The sequence below is a fragment of the Staurois parvus genome, unplaced genomic scaffold (genome assembly GCF_062004578.1).
Source record: "Staurois parvus isolate SC_StPar_1 unplaced genomic scaffold, SC_StPar_1.0 ptg000673l, whole genome shotgun sequence".
NCBI lineage: Eukaryota > Metazoa > Chordata > Amphibia > Anura > Ranidae > Staurois > Staurois parvus.
The window spans coordinates 1,648,180-1,662,754 of NW_028318469.1; the positions used below are offsets into that span (position 1 = coordinate 1,648,180).

At 41.1% G+C, this 14,575-nt stretch overlaps 1 protein-coding gene across 1 annotated transcript in view; it reads right to left on the minus strand.

Moving 5' to 3' along the window:
• CCDC157 (coiled-coil domain containing 157) overlaps positions 1–14,575 on the minus strand; it is a 32,057-nt gene that overhangs the window by 12,951 nt on the left and 4,531 nt on the right. The window contains exons 2-8 of the mRNA XM_089652221.1: positions 14,170–14,428; positions 10,568–10,742; positions 6,153–6,789; positions 5,968–6,045; positions 3,200–3,387; positions 792–968; positions 507–669 (exon numbers count right to left, since the gene is read on the minus strand). Of these exons, the coding sequence (XP_089508347.1) occupies positions 507–669; positions 792–968; positions 3,200–3,387; positions 5,968–6,045; positions 6,153–6,789; positions 10,568–10,742; positions 14,170–14,417 (1,666 nt within the window). The 5' untranslated portion in view covers positions 14,418–14,428. The remainder of the gene's footprint in view (positions 1–506; positions 670–791; positions 969–3,199; positions 3,388–5,967; positions 6,046–6,152; positions 6,790–10,567; positions 10,743–14,169; positions 14,429–14,575) is intronic.

Genomic DNA, 14,575 nt, shown 5'->3' on the forward strand with positions numbered 1-14,575 from the left:
TCTGACGCCGCGACCTTCACAGATATAGCATCATTAAAGTAAGATCTTGACAAAATAGGAGTTGGATTAGCTACATGGCAGATGAGGTTCAATATTCAGAAATATAAAGTGATTTGGGTGACAAAACTACACATGGAAATGGTACATTAGAGTGGGCTCCTCTGAGAGAATTGGTGATGGAGAAAGATCTGGGGGTACTTGTAAAACATAGACTTAGCAATAGCATGTAATACCACGTCACAGCTAACAAAGCTAGCAAATTACTGTCATCCAGTAAACAGAGCATACATTCTAGAGATAAATCAATAATTATAGCCCTTTAGAAAACATGGTATATGAATATACAGGGTTAGGGTAATTGTTAGAGAATAACAATCACAAACACATAGGTTGAACTGGATGTACCGGGGTCTTTTTTCAACCTTTTAAGTTATGTAACTATGACATTCTCTTTACAGAACTGACAAGGAAATGGCTCAAGTCCAGTTTCCATTATAAAATCTTACTTTCAAATTCTGGTAGAGGATGTAAGTCTGGGTATGATATCAACAATCTCTCCCTTTCTTTCTGCTCCTGCAAACATCCTTGTAGTTCTGTAAGTTGCTTGGTCACTTCTGTCACAGACTTCTCAATTGTCACCTTCTCTTTCTGAAGTATCCTCACCATCTCCTACAAGCAGTGGATGAAAATAGTAGGATTTACCTGCTGTGAATAGCTTAAACTGCCAAGGGCAGAATTCTGTCAGGCAAAATTCCTTATTTTGGCAGACTAAATATTGTATGTGGCAGTACTTGCTGATCCTTCAGTTGTCTCTTCAGGTTTTCCTCCTCTTTTTCTATTTGTTCTATTTGCTCTTCCAGCTTTGCTTTTTCCTCTTCTGCATCACCCAGACTGCCTCGTAAGTCTTCACACTCTTGTGACAGCCGATCCAACTGTTGCAACAAGGATTTCTGCTTTGCCTGCAGGGACTGGGGTTCATTGGAAAGGGGTTGAAGACAATTATTGGAGAAATAGAATACCGCAACAGATATTTGTCTGCTAAGACTCCAGAGAAATGGAATAGACTATTCTAAAAAAAAAAAGCCACAAACAGCAGCATAAAGCAAAAACTGTATGCATTTCAGTGCATAGGTATAACCATATTAAAATGTTACTAAACCCAAGACCCTGCATCCACTATATCTGGTCTCCCACAGTACACAGAACATGGAAGTGCAATTATTTTAGTAAATATAAACTTTTAAAGACCTCTTCTCATCAGAAGTTAGAGCAATCTTGTAGCTTCTGTGTTCAGCCCCGCACTAGCTAAAGCTTGTAGGAGGAGTTTTCTTTCTGCTCTAGATGGATGGAAATCCCCTGACCTCTGTCTGGACAGCGCTGATTGGCCCTGTGCTAATCACATGCACTCTCCCAAGAAAAACAAAAAACCTCTCTAGCAATATACACCAAACTGAGCATGTGCATGCCTACGGTTCAGTCTGGAGATAAGTGATGGTCGCTTGAAAAAGGGGAGGAACAGAGAAGAAAGGATCAAACAACCTTTTTACACAATGCAGAGAATTAACCCCTTAGTTTCCACAGTGAGTATAACAAGCATGCTTTACGGCATATACAGACTGATTTTGCTGTTGTGGGTTTTGTAACACTTTAAGTCATTTTCACTACTGAGACCTGGATCTTTTCAGAGTAACAACGAATACTAAAATATACTAGTTACATTCATAACAATAGGTTTTAGGTTCCTGAACTGTCATATATGCAATTGTTTTTACACAGTTTATCCCGAGATACTATTACTACCCAGGGCCATAGCTAATTTTTATCTTGGGGGAGGGGTGATAGAGTTCAACCTTGGGAATCCAAATGGAAAAAATTAGGCGTCACACTTTTGTGTGGCAAAATTGTGCTAAACTTCTCCATAGTTGATTGAGGGACCCACAAGAATTCAGAAACAGTCAGGTTATATAGCTTTGGTTTGCTAGTATCCGAGGAGGTTGGATACCCTTTCTTCAGCTCTGATGAAAAAAGTCTAACATTTTCTGCTGACCTTCCAACTTTGTGGAATTATGCCTTTAGTAACTTGAATCAAGATTTTGTGCTACAACGCTGATTATATTTTTGTTGGTGATCCAAATCAAGATTCCTTGTTACACAGCTGCTTGAGCTAGTGTTTGCATAGCAGCTATCCAGATCGGCAATTCCTCAGCAACAGCTTTTGAGGTCACATTTACAAGACTGGATGTGCAGGGCTAGCCTTGAATGTGACCTTTGGACATTGGCACTTTCCAGACCTTAGGGTACTGTGTAGTATAGGACAGTATAGGACTGTGCATATATATTTGTTTTTTTTACTATTGATTGAACTAGATGGACTTGTGTCTTTTATTAACCTAACTATGTAGCTATGTGTTGTTAGCTGTTGGTCCAGAGATGTGGCAAAGCCCAATGTGTGATCCTGCCTCTAAAGGCTCAATTAGTGAGTAGGGCCAGACAGGCTAAAACACCAGGAGATACTTCACTATTTCTAATTTCCCACCACTGTTTTTTTTGTCACGGAAAGGGTAAAGGCTAAGGGATCAAACACTGACACTATTGGCTGGGTTGACTGCTGCATGCTCCATGCGTCTTCTTCCGCTTTTCAGGCTAGAGGAAGCACCATCCCGCTGCTGCACTGGGTCACCTCCTGCTGCCTGAAATCCTCAGCAGCACCACTTTCCCAGGTTTGTGAATATGTTGTTTCTAATCTTACTGATTCAGCACTTTTGGTCCACGTTCCCTTTGTGGACCAGTTCCCTTGGTAATTGCACCAGTGTTTTTTCTTTTGACCATTTTACATTGTTAATTTATTGTCAGTGGCTATTGCCCACTGCTGGACTGCTTTTGCTACATCCTTCAATGAGCAATGGAGAAAACAAGATACAGCATGTGTACTTACATTAATTTTTTTTTTTTTTTAACGTGTACCTCAAAGAACACAGATCCCATCTTTTTGTGTTTTTTGCTGGCCTTGTGTATTGCTTTCCCACTAAACTGGGTTGTATGGAAGTTGGTTTACAACTATTCTGTGTGCCAGTGTTCCAAAAGCAGTATAAACAGAGTGTTGCTGAATTCCTTTGACCTTTAATGGACTAAAAAAAAAAAAAATTTTACAGTAAATGGAAAAATCTAATTTTTCATTTAGATGGTTGGAGGCACTCACCTCTTTTTGGATCTGAAGGTTCTCTCCTCGTGCTCGCTCTTTAGATACTGCCTCTGCTGATTCATGTAGTTTCTGCAGTGTGTTGTCTAACTGTACTTTTAAATCATTCATTTTCTTTTCCAGAGTAGAGACCTCTTCCTTGTGCACCATGTTTTGCATCTCATTTACCAGTCTTTGTCTTGCCAGTTCTGCAGAATACAGATCTTTCAGTATGGACTAATTCATAATCATTTTTAATTCAGTGATGCACTTGAAGGAACAATTTGGGTCTAAGAAAAATAATCACAGTATACAACAGTATGCTTTTCAAATAAAATGTAGCTTTTATTACTAAACAGTAGCATTAACCCTGATTGCTGCCAGAGCCTTTTTTTTAATTTTTTTTGCACACAATAAAATGCCCATTTTAGGCCTGAATATTACTTAAAACACTAACTCTTGGGTGCCGAGCATACGCAAATATGCGGCCTCTCGGCGGCTGGGCCTTTGCGGACCCAATGTAAGCAAAAGATGTGCCGAGACCATGCGTTCTGTGCACTCCTAGCATATTTATCGGCACCTTGTGGAAAGGTCCCGATCACTACTTGCGGTCAAATGACCCTAAATCCCACCTCCTGGTGTCACAAACCCCTTAAAGAGGTACCAGAGAACTGACCTGTAGAGCCCTTCAGCCCTAACTTGAAGTAAACTTGCTGACTCCCATGCAGGATTCTAGCAAACCTCTAGCTATACATAAAAAAACTGTCTGCATTAGAGGGTACTACAGTAAAATACAATAGATGAGGCTACATTAAGTAAATAGATACCAAATATGTAAAGCCTCAAATTTGCACACAACCGGTACCCAACACTGTTCGTAAACCACACTTTTAAAGCCTTTACAGATGGCTTCTAAATTATTGATCTTACTTTGGTGTAAGGTACAATATCTAATATGTGTTGGTCAGGTTGGGAGGCTGCATGTTCCCCACCATGTATAAGTGATTGGGTGGATTTAAAGCTAAATCACTGGCTATTACATAGCCAGCAGCCAGGACTAAAAAGGTTAAAAACTCCAGGCTGCTATAGTGGTTGTTTAAAGGTCTGCACTGCCTCTAACATAGTAGTTACACTGGTGGCAGCGAAAGGTTAAAGACCTGCACCTAGGCTAAGAGGTGAACTCTAGGAGTATAATGCCGTCATTCATAATGGCTGCTTTATAGGTACAAGGAGTACCTGTATCTGTCATATTTGTCTTTGCATTTAGCAATCCATCCCTCCACCTCCATAATATTCATCACAAGCCATATCGAGTCCACACCTGGGACTTCTTGCAATATATTGGAATTACAAAACACACTTTAAGAGGAATCGACGACACATGCAGCAAGAAGTGTAGCAGTGAGTCCGGAACATCTATATCCAAAATAATTTTAATTTGAGCACTAATGTCCAAAGGGGTGTAATTTAGGACATTCCCACCATATGTGTAGGAAGGTTCCATGCTGGCCACATGCCCTTCAATAGGTATCCGACAGTGAAGGATAAATCACAGCCTGCCTAGAAGAGACACTGTACCAATGTGTGAGCAATTTATAGCTATTTTCCTCCATCTTCATATCAACAAAGCTGGAGTGGTGTAAGTAGTATAAATGATCAAGTTGTGTCTCAGAAAAATCCTGATTATTTCAGTTAGGGGAATGATTTTAATCCATGATAAAGATTCTGAGCCTGCATGGTGCCTGAGCAAAGAGGGTGCTGGCCTTCTGAGGAGAAGGGAAGATGAAGATATTGTTAGGAGGTGTACAGTGATCTCTTTGAGAGAAAATAAATATCAACAAGTGTCACACTTACACATTACTTTGTGCACTTAGTATACAAAAAAAAATTCACTAGGCCAATTGACTGCAGCTGCTCATCAAAAGAAAGTTTTCCAACAGTCCTGTTCGACAGAAGTCAATTGTTAGATCGACTTCTGTCAAGTGGGAATGGCCATAGATGGATCACAATTCAGTCAGTCCCTGCTGATTTGGACAAATGTCAATCCCCCTATAGCCAGCTTAAGAATGTTCACAGAGAATGCCTAATGCTTTATAAATATTCATAACTGTTACGCCCATAAGGACCTCTTAAGGATATTTAAAAGTACTATTTCAATAAATATTAAAGATAGTTTTGAATTATAATTCTGTGGTACCTTTACTTTCAATGTCCCAAATATTGATCGACAGTCAGCATATCTTCACTGAAGGCCATATTGGTTCTGACCTCCTATGCAGTGTGCTGTACTGACCAGCGAATTGTCTTCCTTATTAAAGCATGATTGAAGTCACAGGAAAGTGTAACATTTCAGAGTCTCACATGGGTCATTCATTAGGGCAATGTGACACGGAGATAGTACTATCAGCTTTCATGGTTTGTGGTCACCTTAATAAATATATTTTTTCTATTTTATTTGCTGGGGGATAAAACTGGCAGGTAACAGTAAATTTATATATGTGTGTATATTTGAACAGATTAGCTCTCTTTCTGCTGTTCTTTTCTTGATTACCAATATTTCCCCCTTTTCACCATTGTTCATTTTTTGGCTTCTTTCTAAGCTTTTAATTCTTTCTTGTTTTCGTGGCTGTTATGTACAGGTTAATATACAGCTGTAAATAATGTAACCTGATTGTAACTGTCCATATGGAATTGTGCAACTGTGCAGCTCATAGCAACCAAAGTAGAAAAGCAGTGCATATACAGTATGTTCACTCTTGCTTTTTAATACATTTTTCATTGAACCTCACCTAGATCTCGGATGGTGCAGTGTTGCATTTTTAGTTCCTCTTTCAAGATCGAAACTCTTTCTTCTAGGACAGCTGAGCCTAAATCAAACATATAGAGTGAATAACACTCTGCAGTAAATTAGTAACTCTTACATCCTACTAAGGTGTTCTTTGAGTGACCAGGAGGAGGTTTAATTAACTGATACCTTTTCTGAGCTCTTCCTTGTCCCTCTCCAACTTGTCCATCAGTTCCTGACTCTGTTGCCCCTTTTTGTGTAACTTCCTTTCATTGTCCTTTGCTTGTCTTTGCATCTCTTCTTCCTGTACCCGAAGCCGATTCATCAAACTTTCCATGTTTTGTTGAAGCCTCTCATTCTCAACCTTAGTATCTTCAAGCTGATTTCTCAGAGGTTGTATCAGTTGGGTGAGCTCTGATAGATGTTTGGCTATGCGAGCCAGGTCCTTGCTCTCTTCACTGGCCCAGTATCGCATTTCACTGGGAGACAGAATACCTCCAGGTGGTAAAACGTCTTGGACTTTTGTGAGAGATGTGGGCAAATTCTGACTTTTACATACACTAACAATGGCATCACTGACTTCTTTCAAGCTAATCTGGGCAATGGCACATGCATCACACGGTACGAGAGCAGACTCTAATGTCTGTGAGCCTACATTCTGTCTGTCCTTTATAGTTTCAAGTCTGGATTCTCTTGAGGTGCTACTAATGCCATAGCTGTGAAGACGTGTGGGGGCTGTCTGAAGTCTGGATTCAGAAAAATGGGAAGGATCTTTCGATATTTCACTCTTTTTAGTCACAACAGTATTGTCTTGTATAGAGACTCTCTGTAGAAAGATAGGCAATAACTAAGCAGACGTCCGGACAACATATTGACAAGGAATAGCCATTAAAAGATACAAAAGATAGTTTTGTTGCAATACCTTTAAACCAAAGCTGGCTTGATTTACGCCATTAGATGATCTCTTCTAGGTTGAATTATGGCCAGCACTCTCAACATAGTTCCTTTGAGCACATGCTGCCATAGACCTGGTCCCAGCTTGGACTGGACAATGAAGGAGAATAGCACAATGATGAGCTTTTCTCCTCCTATAAGCATGCTACTTGTCAACATACAGTGGGGATCGAAAGTTTGGGCACCCCAGCTAAAAATTTGTATTAATGTGCATAAAAAAGCCAAGGAAAGATAGAAAAATCTCCAAAAGGCATCAAATTACAGATTAGACATTCTTATAATATGTCAACAAAAGTTAGATTTTATTTCCATCATTTACACTTTCAAAATAACAGAAAACAAAAAAATGGCGTTTGCAAAAGTTTGGGCACCCTGCAGAGTTAATATCTTGTACTGCCCCCTTTGGCAAGTATCACAGCTTGTAAACGCTTTTTGTAGCCAGCCAAGAGTCTTTCAATTCTTGTTTGAGGTATCTTTGCCCATTCTTCCTTACAAAAGTCTTCCAGTTCTTTGAGATTTCTGGGCTGTCTGTCACGCACTGCTCTTTTAAGGTCTATCCATAGATTTTCAATTATGTTGAGGTCAGGAGATTGTGAAGGCCATGGCAAAACCTTCAGTTTACGCCTCTTGATGTAATCCCCCGTGGATTTCGAGGTGTGTTTAGGATCATTATCCATTTGTAGAAGTCATCTTCTCTTTAACTTCAGCTTTTTCACAGATGGCATCAAGTTACCATCCAAAATTTGCTGAAATTTTATTGAATCCATTTTTCCTTCTACTCATGAGATGTTCCCTGTGCCACTGGCTGCAACACAACCCCAAAGCATGATTGATCCAACCCCATGCTTAACAGTTGGACAGGGGTTCTTTTCATTAAATTCTGTGCCCCTTCTTCTCCAAACGTACCTTTGCTCATTCCGGCCAAAAAGTTCAATTTTAACCTCATCGGTCCACAGAACTTGTTTCCAAAATGCATCAGGCTCGTCTATATGTTCATTTGCAAAGTTCAAACGATGATTTTTGTGGTGAGGATGTAGAAGAGGTTTTCTTCTGATGACTCTTCCATGAAGACCATATTTGTACAAGTATCTCTTTATAGTGGAATAGTGTACCACAACTCCAGTGTCTGCCAGATCTTTCTGGAGGGATCGTGCAGTCAAATGTGGGTTTTGAATTGTTTTTCTCACAATCCTGCGAGCTGTTCTGTCTGATATTTTTCTTGGTCTTCCAGGTCTTGCTTTAACTTCCACTGTTCCTGATGACTGCCATTTCTTAATTACATTCCGAACAGAGGATATTGACATCTGAAACGCTTTGCTATCTTCTTACAGCCTTCTCCAGCTTTGTGAGCGTCAACTATTTTCAGTTTTCTAGACAACTGCTTAGAAGAACCCATGGTGCTGATTGTTGGGGCAAGGTCAGATGAGTCTGGGCATTTAAAACCTTTGAGCTTGACATCAATTGGTCTGCCCAGACGATGATTGAGAACAATCCATGACACTGGCAGGTCTCAGCTTTGCAAAGGGGGCAGTGCATGCTATAAATTCTGCAGGGTGCCCAAACTTTTGCAGATGACATTTTTTTGTTTTCTGTTAATTTGAAAGTGTAAATGATGGAAATAAAATCTAACTTTTGTTTACATATTATAAGAATGTCTAATCTGTAATTTGATGCCTTTTGGAGATTTTTCCATCTTTCCTTGGCTTCTTTATGCACATTAATACAAATTTTTAGCTGGGGTGCCCAAACTTTCGATCCCCACTGTATGTCAGCAAATTGTGCTGCTTCTCACTCTCACAGTCTGAGCTCTGCTGTACAGGAACTTTAAGTGACTAATATCAGGTCACATTTAGGTACTTACACTACTTGTATTAAAAACAAAATAGGAAATGGGGTTGATATACTAAAACTGGAGTGATAAACCTGGTGCATCTGTGCATGGTAGACAATCAGCTTCTAACTTCAGCTTGTTCAGTTAAGCTTTGAAAAACCTGAGCTGATTGGTTTCTGTGCAGAGCTCTGCCAGATTTTGCACTCTTCAGTTTTAGTAAATGAATCTCTTTATGTTAAATATGATGAATGAGTGCCTACAGAGTTGCAATAATTTGCATCTTTTATATCTTCCAGCTTTAAGTAAAATGTATAGCTAAGGAATCAAATCCCTGCCTATTTGGTGTACATGCATTTCCTATTTTTCATGACAAAATGGGATGATTTTCTGAAGACTGGTACAAAAACAACTGAAGAAGCGTCTCAGGGCAACCATTTGGATTCCTTTTTTCATAAAAGACAAAACCTAATTGCTCTTCAGGGCCAAAAAAAATAAAAATTAAAAAACTAATCAGGTAAATATCTACAGTGTTACTAAACCCACAACAGTAAAATCAGTCTGTATATGCAGTAAAGCATGCTTGTTATACTCACTGTGGAACCTAAGGAGTTAATCCTCTGCATTGTGTAAAAAGGCTGTTTGACCCTGTCTTCTCTGATCCTCGCTTTCTTCCAGTGCTCCCCTCTTATTTCCTGATAAGACATATCATGTGGGGACACTCTGCACATGCTCAATTTGGTGTGTATTGCTAGTGAGGTTTTTGTTTGTTTTTTTTGCTTGGGAGAGTGCATGTGATCAGCACAGGGCCAATCAGCACTGCCCAGACAGAGGTCAGGGGTTCTGCATCCTCCTAGAGAAAACTCCTCCTACAAGCTTCAATCAGTGCTCTGCTGAACACTGATAGAAGTCACAAGACTGTTCTAACTGCTGATGAGAAAGGGTATTTAGCAGTTTATATTTACTAAAATAATTGCATTTTCATGTTCTGTGTACTGTTGGAGACCAAATATAGTGAATGCAGGGTCCTGGGTTTAGTAACACTTTCAATATTTAGCACATTCAGTTTTTAATCAAGCTAATTTTTTTACTATGCTTTGAATAGGCTCTGTGATTATGTCTCTTGCTAAACAAGTCTATTCAAAACACACACACACAGTTGAATGAAGCTGTGAAGTTATGCATCCCTTCCTTTTCTGCTAGCTCAGGATGGTTTGGATTTTCAAATAGAGAGAAGTGATCAACAAGTAAACAAGGAGAACTGGGCTTTGTTATTAGAAGATCAAGAATGAATACAAACTGTTATGAAGACACCTTATATTAAAGCCCCATTCTGGGTTCAATGTCGCCTCTCTCCTAAACCTTTCTCTCTTCTTCAGGTGTTCATATCAGTGCCTGCATGACAAGGATACTTCCTAATAGATGTCCAGGAGTGGAGTCATCTCAGGATCCATAAGTGGGTAACTTTATCACAGTGGGATCACAAAGGACTGCTGTTCTTGAGCTCCATTCACACCACTAGATTCATGGTCCCTCACACCCAAAACTGATGGTGGCAGGGACCTGGAGAGAGGACTTAGGTGAGTATATTTGGCTTCTGAAGGTAAGGGGGGAAATGCCTAGAAAGGTGGGTTAGAGGGGGGTGGGAAAAATAGTTTAAGCCCAGAATGGGGCTTTAAATGTTTACTTGCAAAATAAAGACTCTATACGAATAATGAAAAAATAATAATACGATAGGTCAGTTTTGAAAATGTGTAAAATGTTCAAAACAAATGTAATATATAACTGATCATAAAATAAAAGCAATAGTTCCCATGTTTACCTTTCCACTTTGTGTTTTTTGGGATACACTTCCTAACTTCACCATGCTGCTCCAATATTTCCGAACTGTTAGCCCAATGGACATAGAGGGTCCAGGACTACGGGCTGGAGTGAACCGACCTTCATTGTTTATTAACTCTGTGTAAATGTCAAAACTCTGAAGCAGGAGAAGCAGCCTGGGCACATAGGAAGATAATTGAGAAGCAGTAAATGTTTACATAATGTCAAACCTAAGCAGGTGAGAATACAGCATGACATTTCACCTATATGTATTGACTTGGCTGTACAGAGGGTTGCTTGGATGCCATTTTTTATTTTTTATCAAACCTGGTTCCAAATCAACATGTTTAGGGCCTGTATCAATGGGCTTTGGGTTTTTGTCGTCAGTTTCACACACTTCTGGGATCATTCAGAATTCATTCAGAATGCATTGACTCTCAGATTCCCCCCTTCTGACCTGAATTTGACCTGTGAAATCCCAATCCAAAATTCTGCGTTGTCACCAGAACAGGAATAAAGGAAAAATGTTCCAATAGCGACACCTGTTCTGAGGACAACTGACGATTCATTTCACTTTGAAAAGATTTCCATGCTGTTCCTGTTGTGCCTAAGGCCTCGTTCACACCATACGTGCAGAAAAACGGATGGAAACTGATGCACAGATTTCACTTGCAGAGACATCAGTTTACATCAGGTTTCATGCCGCTTCAATGAGTTTTATACGTTTCAAATTCCTGCACAGAAAATAATCTGGCTTTAGGTACACCTTGAGGTAGATTTTCGTCCCCTGCACTCCACCGAAACCGCCCTACTTAAAATCACCACTGACCTGCTAACCGCCAAAGGCCACTATTCTATCCTCCTGCTCCTCGACCTCTCCGCGGCCTTCGACACTGTTGACCACCCTCTCCTCCTTGCCAAACTGCACTCCCTTGGCATCAAGGATGCTGCTCTCTCCTGGTTCTCCTCCTACCTTTCCCAACGCTCCTTCAGCGTCACCTACAACACTGCCACCTCCCCCTCCCTCCCCCTCTCTGTCGGGGTCCCCCAAGACTCTGTCCTCGGGCCCCTCGTCTTCTCCATCTATACCTCCTCCCTTGGCAAACTTATTCACTCCCACGGCTTCAATTACCACCTCTATGCCGACGACACCCAAATTTACCTCTCCACCCCCCACCTCACCCCCTTACTCTCTGCCCGCATCGCCCACCTCCTAAACGACATATCAGACTGGATGTCGCTCCATTTCCTCAAACTTAACCTATCCAAAACCGAGCTCCTAGTCTTCCCCCCACCCCGTGCCCCCCCCATCCTCTCCATCACTACTAACAATGCCACCATCTCTCCCACCCCACGCGCCAAAGTCCTGGGTGTCACCCTGGACTCCCACCTCTCCTTCCTACCCCACATCCAACTGATATCTAGATCTTGCAGGCTCCACCTCCGCAACATCTCCAAGATACGCACATTCCTTACCCCAGACACCACCAAACAACTCGTACACTCCCTCATCATCTCACGCCTGGACTATTGCAATTCCCTTCTCACTGGCCTACCCAAATGAACGCTATCCCCACTCCAGTCGATCCTAAACTCAGCGGCTAGACTCATCCACCTCACCAACCGCTCCACATCTGCCTCCCCCCTCTGCCAATCCCTTCATTGGCTCCCGATTGCCCAACGCATCAAATTCAAACTGCTAACTCTGACCTACAAAGCCATTCACAATGCCGCCCCGAACTACATAACTGACCTGATACCCAAATACTACCCTACCCGTGCCCTCCGCTCCTCACAGGACCTCCTACTCTCTAGCTCCCCGGTCTCCTCCTCCCACGCCCGATTGCAGGACTTCTCAAGGACTTCCCCCATCCTCTGGAACTCCCTACCCCAATCCATCAGACTGTCACCTACCCTCCTCACCTTCAGGCGCACCTTGAAAACCCTCCTCTTCAGGGAAGCCTACCCCAACCTCACCTAACACCGGACCTCACCTAACAACTAACCTCCTCCACTCCTCCCACCACTCCATCCCCCACAGCCATATCCTCCTGTACCACCTTCCCCTCCCTCCTAGATTGTAAGCTCGAAAGAGCAGGGCCCTCGAACCCCTCGTGTAGTGTATTGTTACTGTCTTTTCTCATGTTCTGTCCCCCTTGCTACTGTACAGCGCTGAGCATACCCTTTGGCGCTATATAAATACTGTATAATAATAATAATTTACTAAAGGCAAATAGACTGTTCATACTCTTGCACTTTGCAAAGGAATTTTCCCCAGAGGTTAATGAATGAGGTGAAGCTCTTCTGACTTCCATCATCCAATCGTATGCAAGCATAAATGCAGTTTTTTAAAATTCCTTGCATGTGATTGGGTATTCTTTGCAAAGTCAAATTTCTCATTCACTAAGCTCTGGTTTAATTTCCCTTGCAAAGTGAACAGCCTAATTACCCATAGTAAATCAAGCCCAGGAATTTAGTTCTAATAAATAGACGTAATGAAAAGCGAACATAGGCCATTCAGTAAAATGGTGGATAAAATGCAATTATTCAGCTTTCAGTTAAAGCAGAGGTCTCCAAACTTGTCAAACAAAGGGCCAGTATACTGTCCTTCAGACTTTAGGAGGGCCGGGTTGGGGCCAGTGAGGATAAAAAATATCCTGTCCCCAGCATCAGTGAGAATAAACATGGCCACAGGGTTGATGGTCAGTAGGAGGAGTAGTACCCCATTATAGTATTAGTGGGAAGAATAGTGCCCCATAATTGGTTTCAATGGAAGAAGTACTGCCCCATTGTTGGTCTCAATGGGAGGAATAGTGCCACAAGGGTCTGATAAAGGGTAGCAAAGGGCCACATCCGGCCCTCGGGCTGCAGTTTAAAGACCCCTGAATTAAAGTATATCTAAAGGCAAAACCTTTTTTCATTTTGGATAGAGTAGGGTAAGGCTACGATTGCCATCACTTTTTTTTGCCACCTGTATCTAATGTAATTACAGAAGTATCCCATCACTTCTTGAACTCAACAGAAAGTGAGAGAATATCTTTCCAACAAGAGGAATATCCCCTCTTAGACAATTGTCAGGAACAAGTGCCCCATTGGAATTTGGTGGCAGCTCAAAATTCCTGATTTACCGTCATGTTTATTACAAGTAACATCGGTGGTCAGGAGAATTAAAAATTCTAAATCTCTCTAATGGGGACCCAGACAAAGTCCTAACAGTGGTTCCAACCCCTCACCTCTTCATCCTAAATCTAAGGGAAAAAAAGTTTTGCTATTAGTTATACATTTATTTTTAAGAGTAAAGCAGGCCATAGACAAGTCGAAAACTGAGCGAAAATTCTTGGTCGTTCTTTTTCCACATCATTAGTGTGTCAGCTGCAACACACAATTTTTGTGTCGAAATCAATCGTGCCTGATCCAACATGCCGGGTTTTATGTCGAGAAACTAAACAAATATGGCACAATCGTATGAGCCATTTTTATTTTTCGATTGACAAAGAACTCCTCTATGGCCTGCCTAAATGTGAGTGTATATATATATATATAAAAAAAAACTCTATTTGGGTTATGCAATAGATATTGCAAAACTACATAAATTTACCATACCTGTCAATCACAAGCTCCAGTAACACCATATGTGAAACCTGTGTGATCTCTGGATCATTCTCCACATAGTCATATCTATCCAGCAACTGTACCAGGTCTAGATCACAGGACATTTTATCTGGGAATTTCCAAGAGGGCACTCTAACAGCACCCACTCTTGAGAAAACATCAATCACGATACCCTGAAGATCAGTGATGTCCTTCCGCAGGCTTTCCATACATGTACGATCTCCCAACATACAAGCCATATTTCTGATACCTAAGTAAACAATGCAATAAGAAAACTTACATAAAAAAGGTAGAAGACATCTGTTTTTGAAATGCTACCTTTCACATATCTCCTAACTGTCCCTGATTTGGAAGGACAGTCCCTCATTTGGAACAAAGTCCCTCTGTCCTTTCGTCC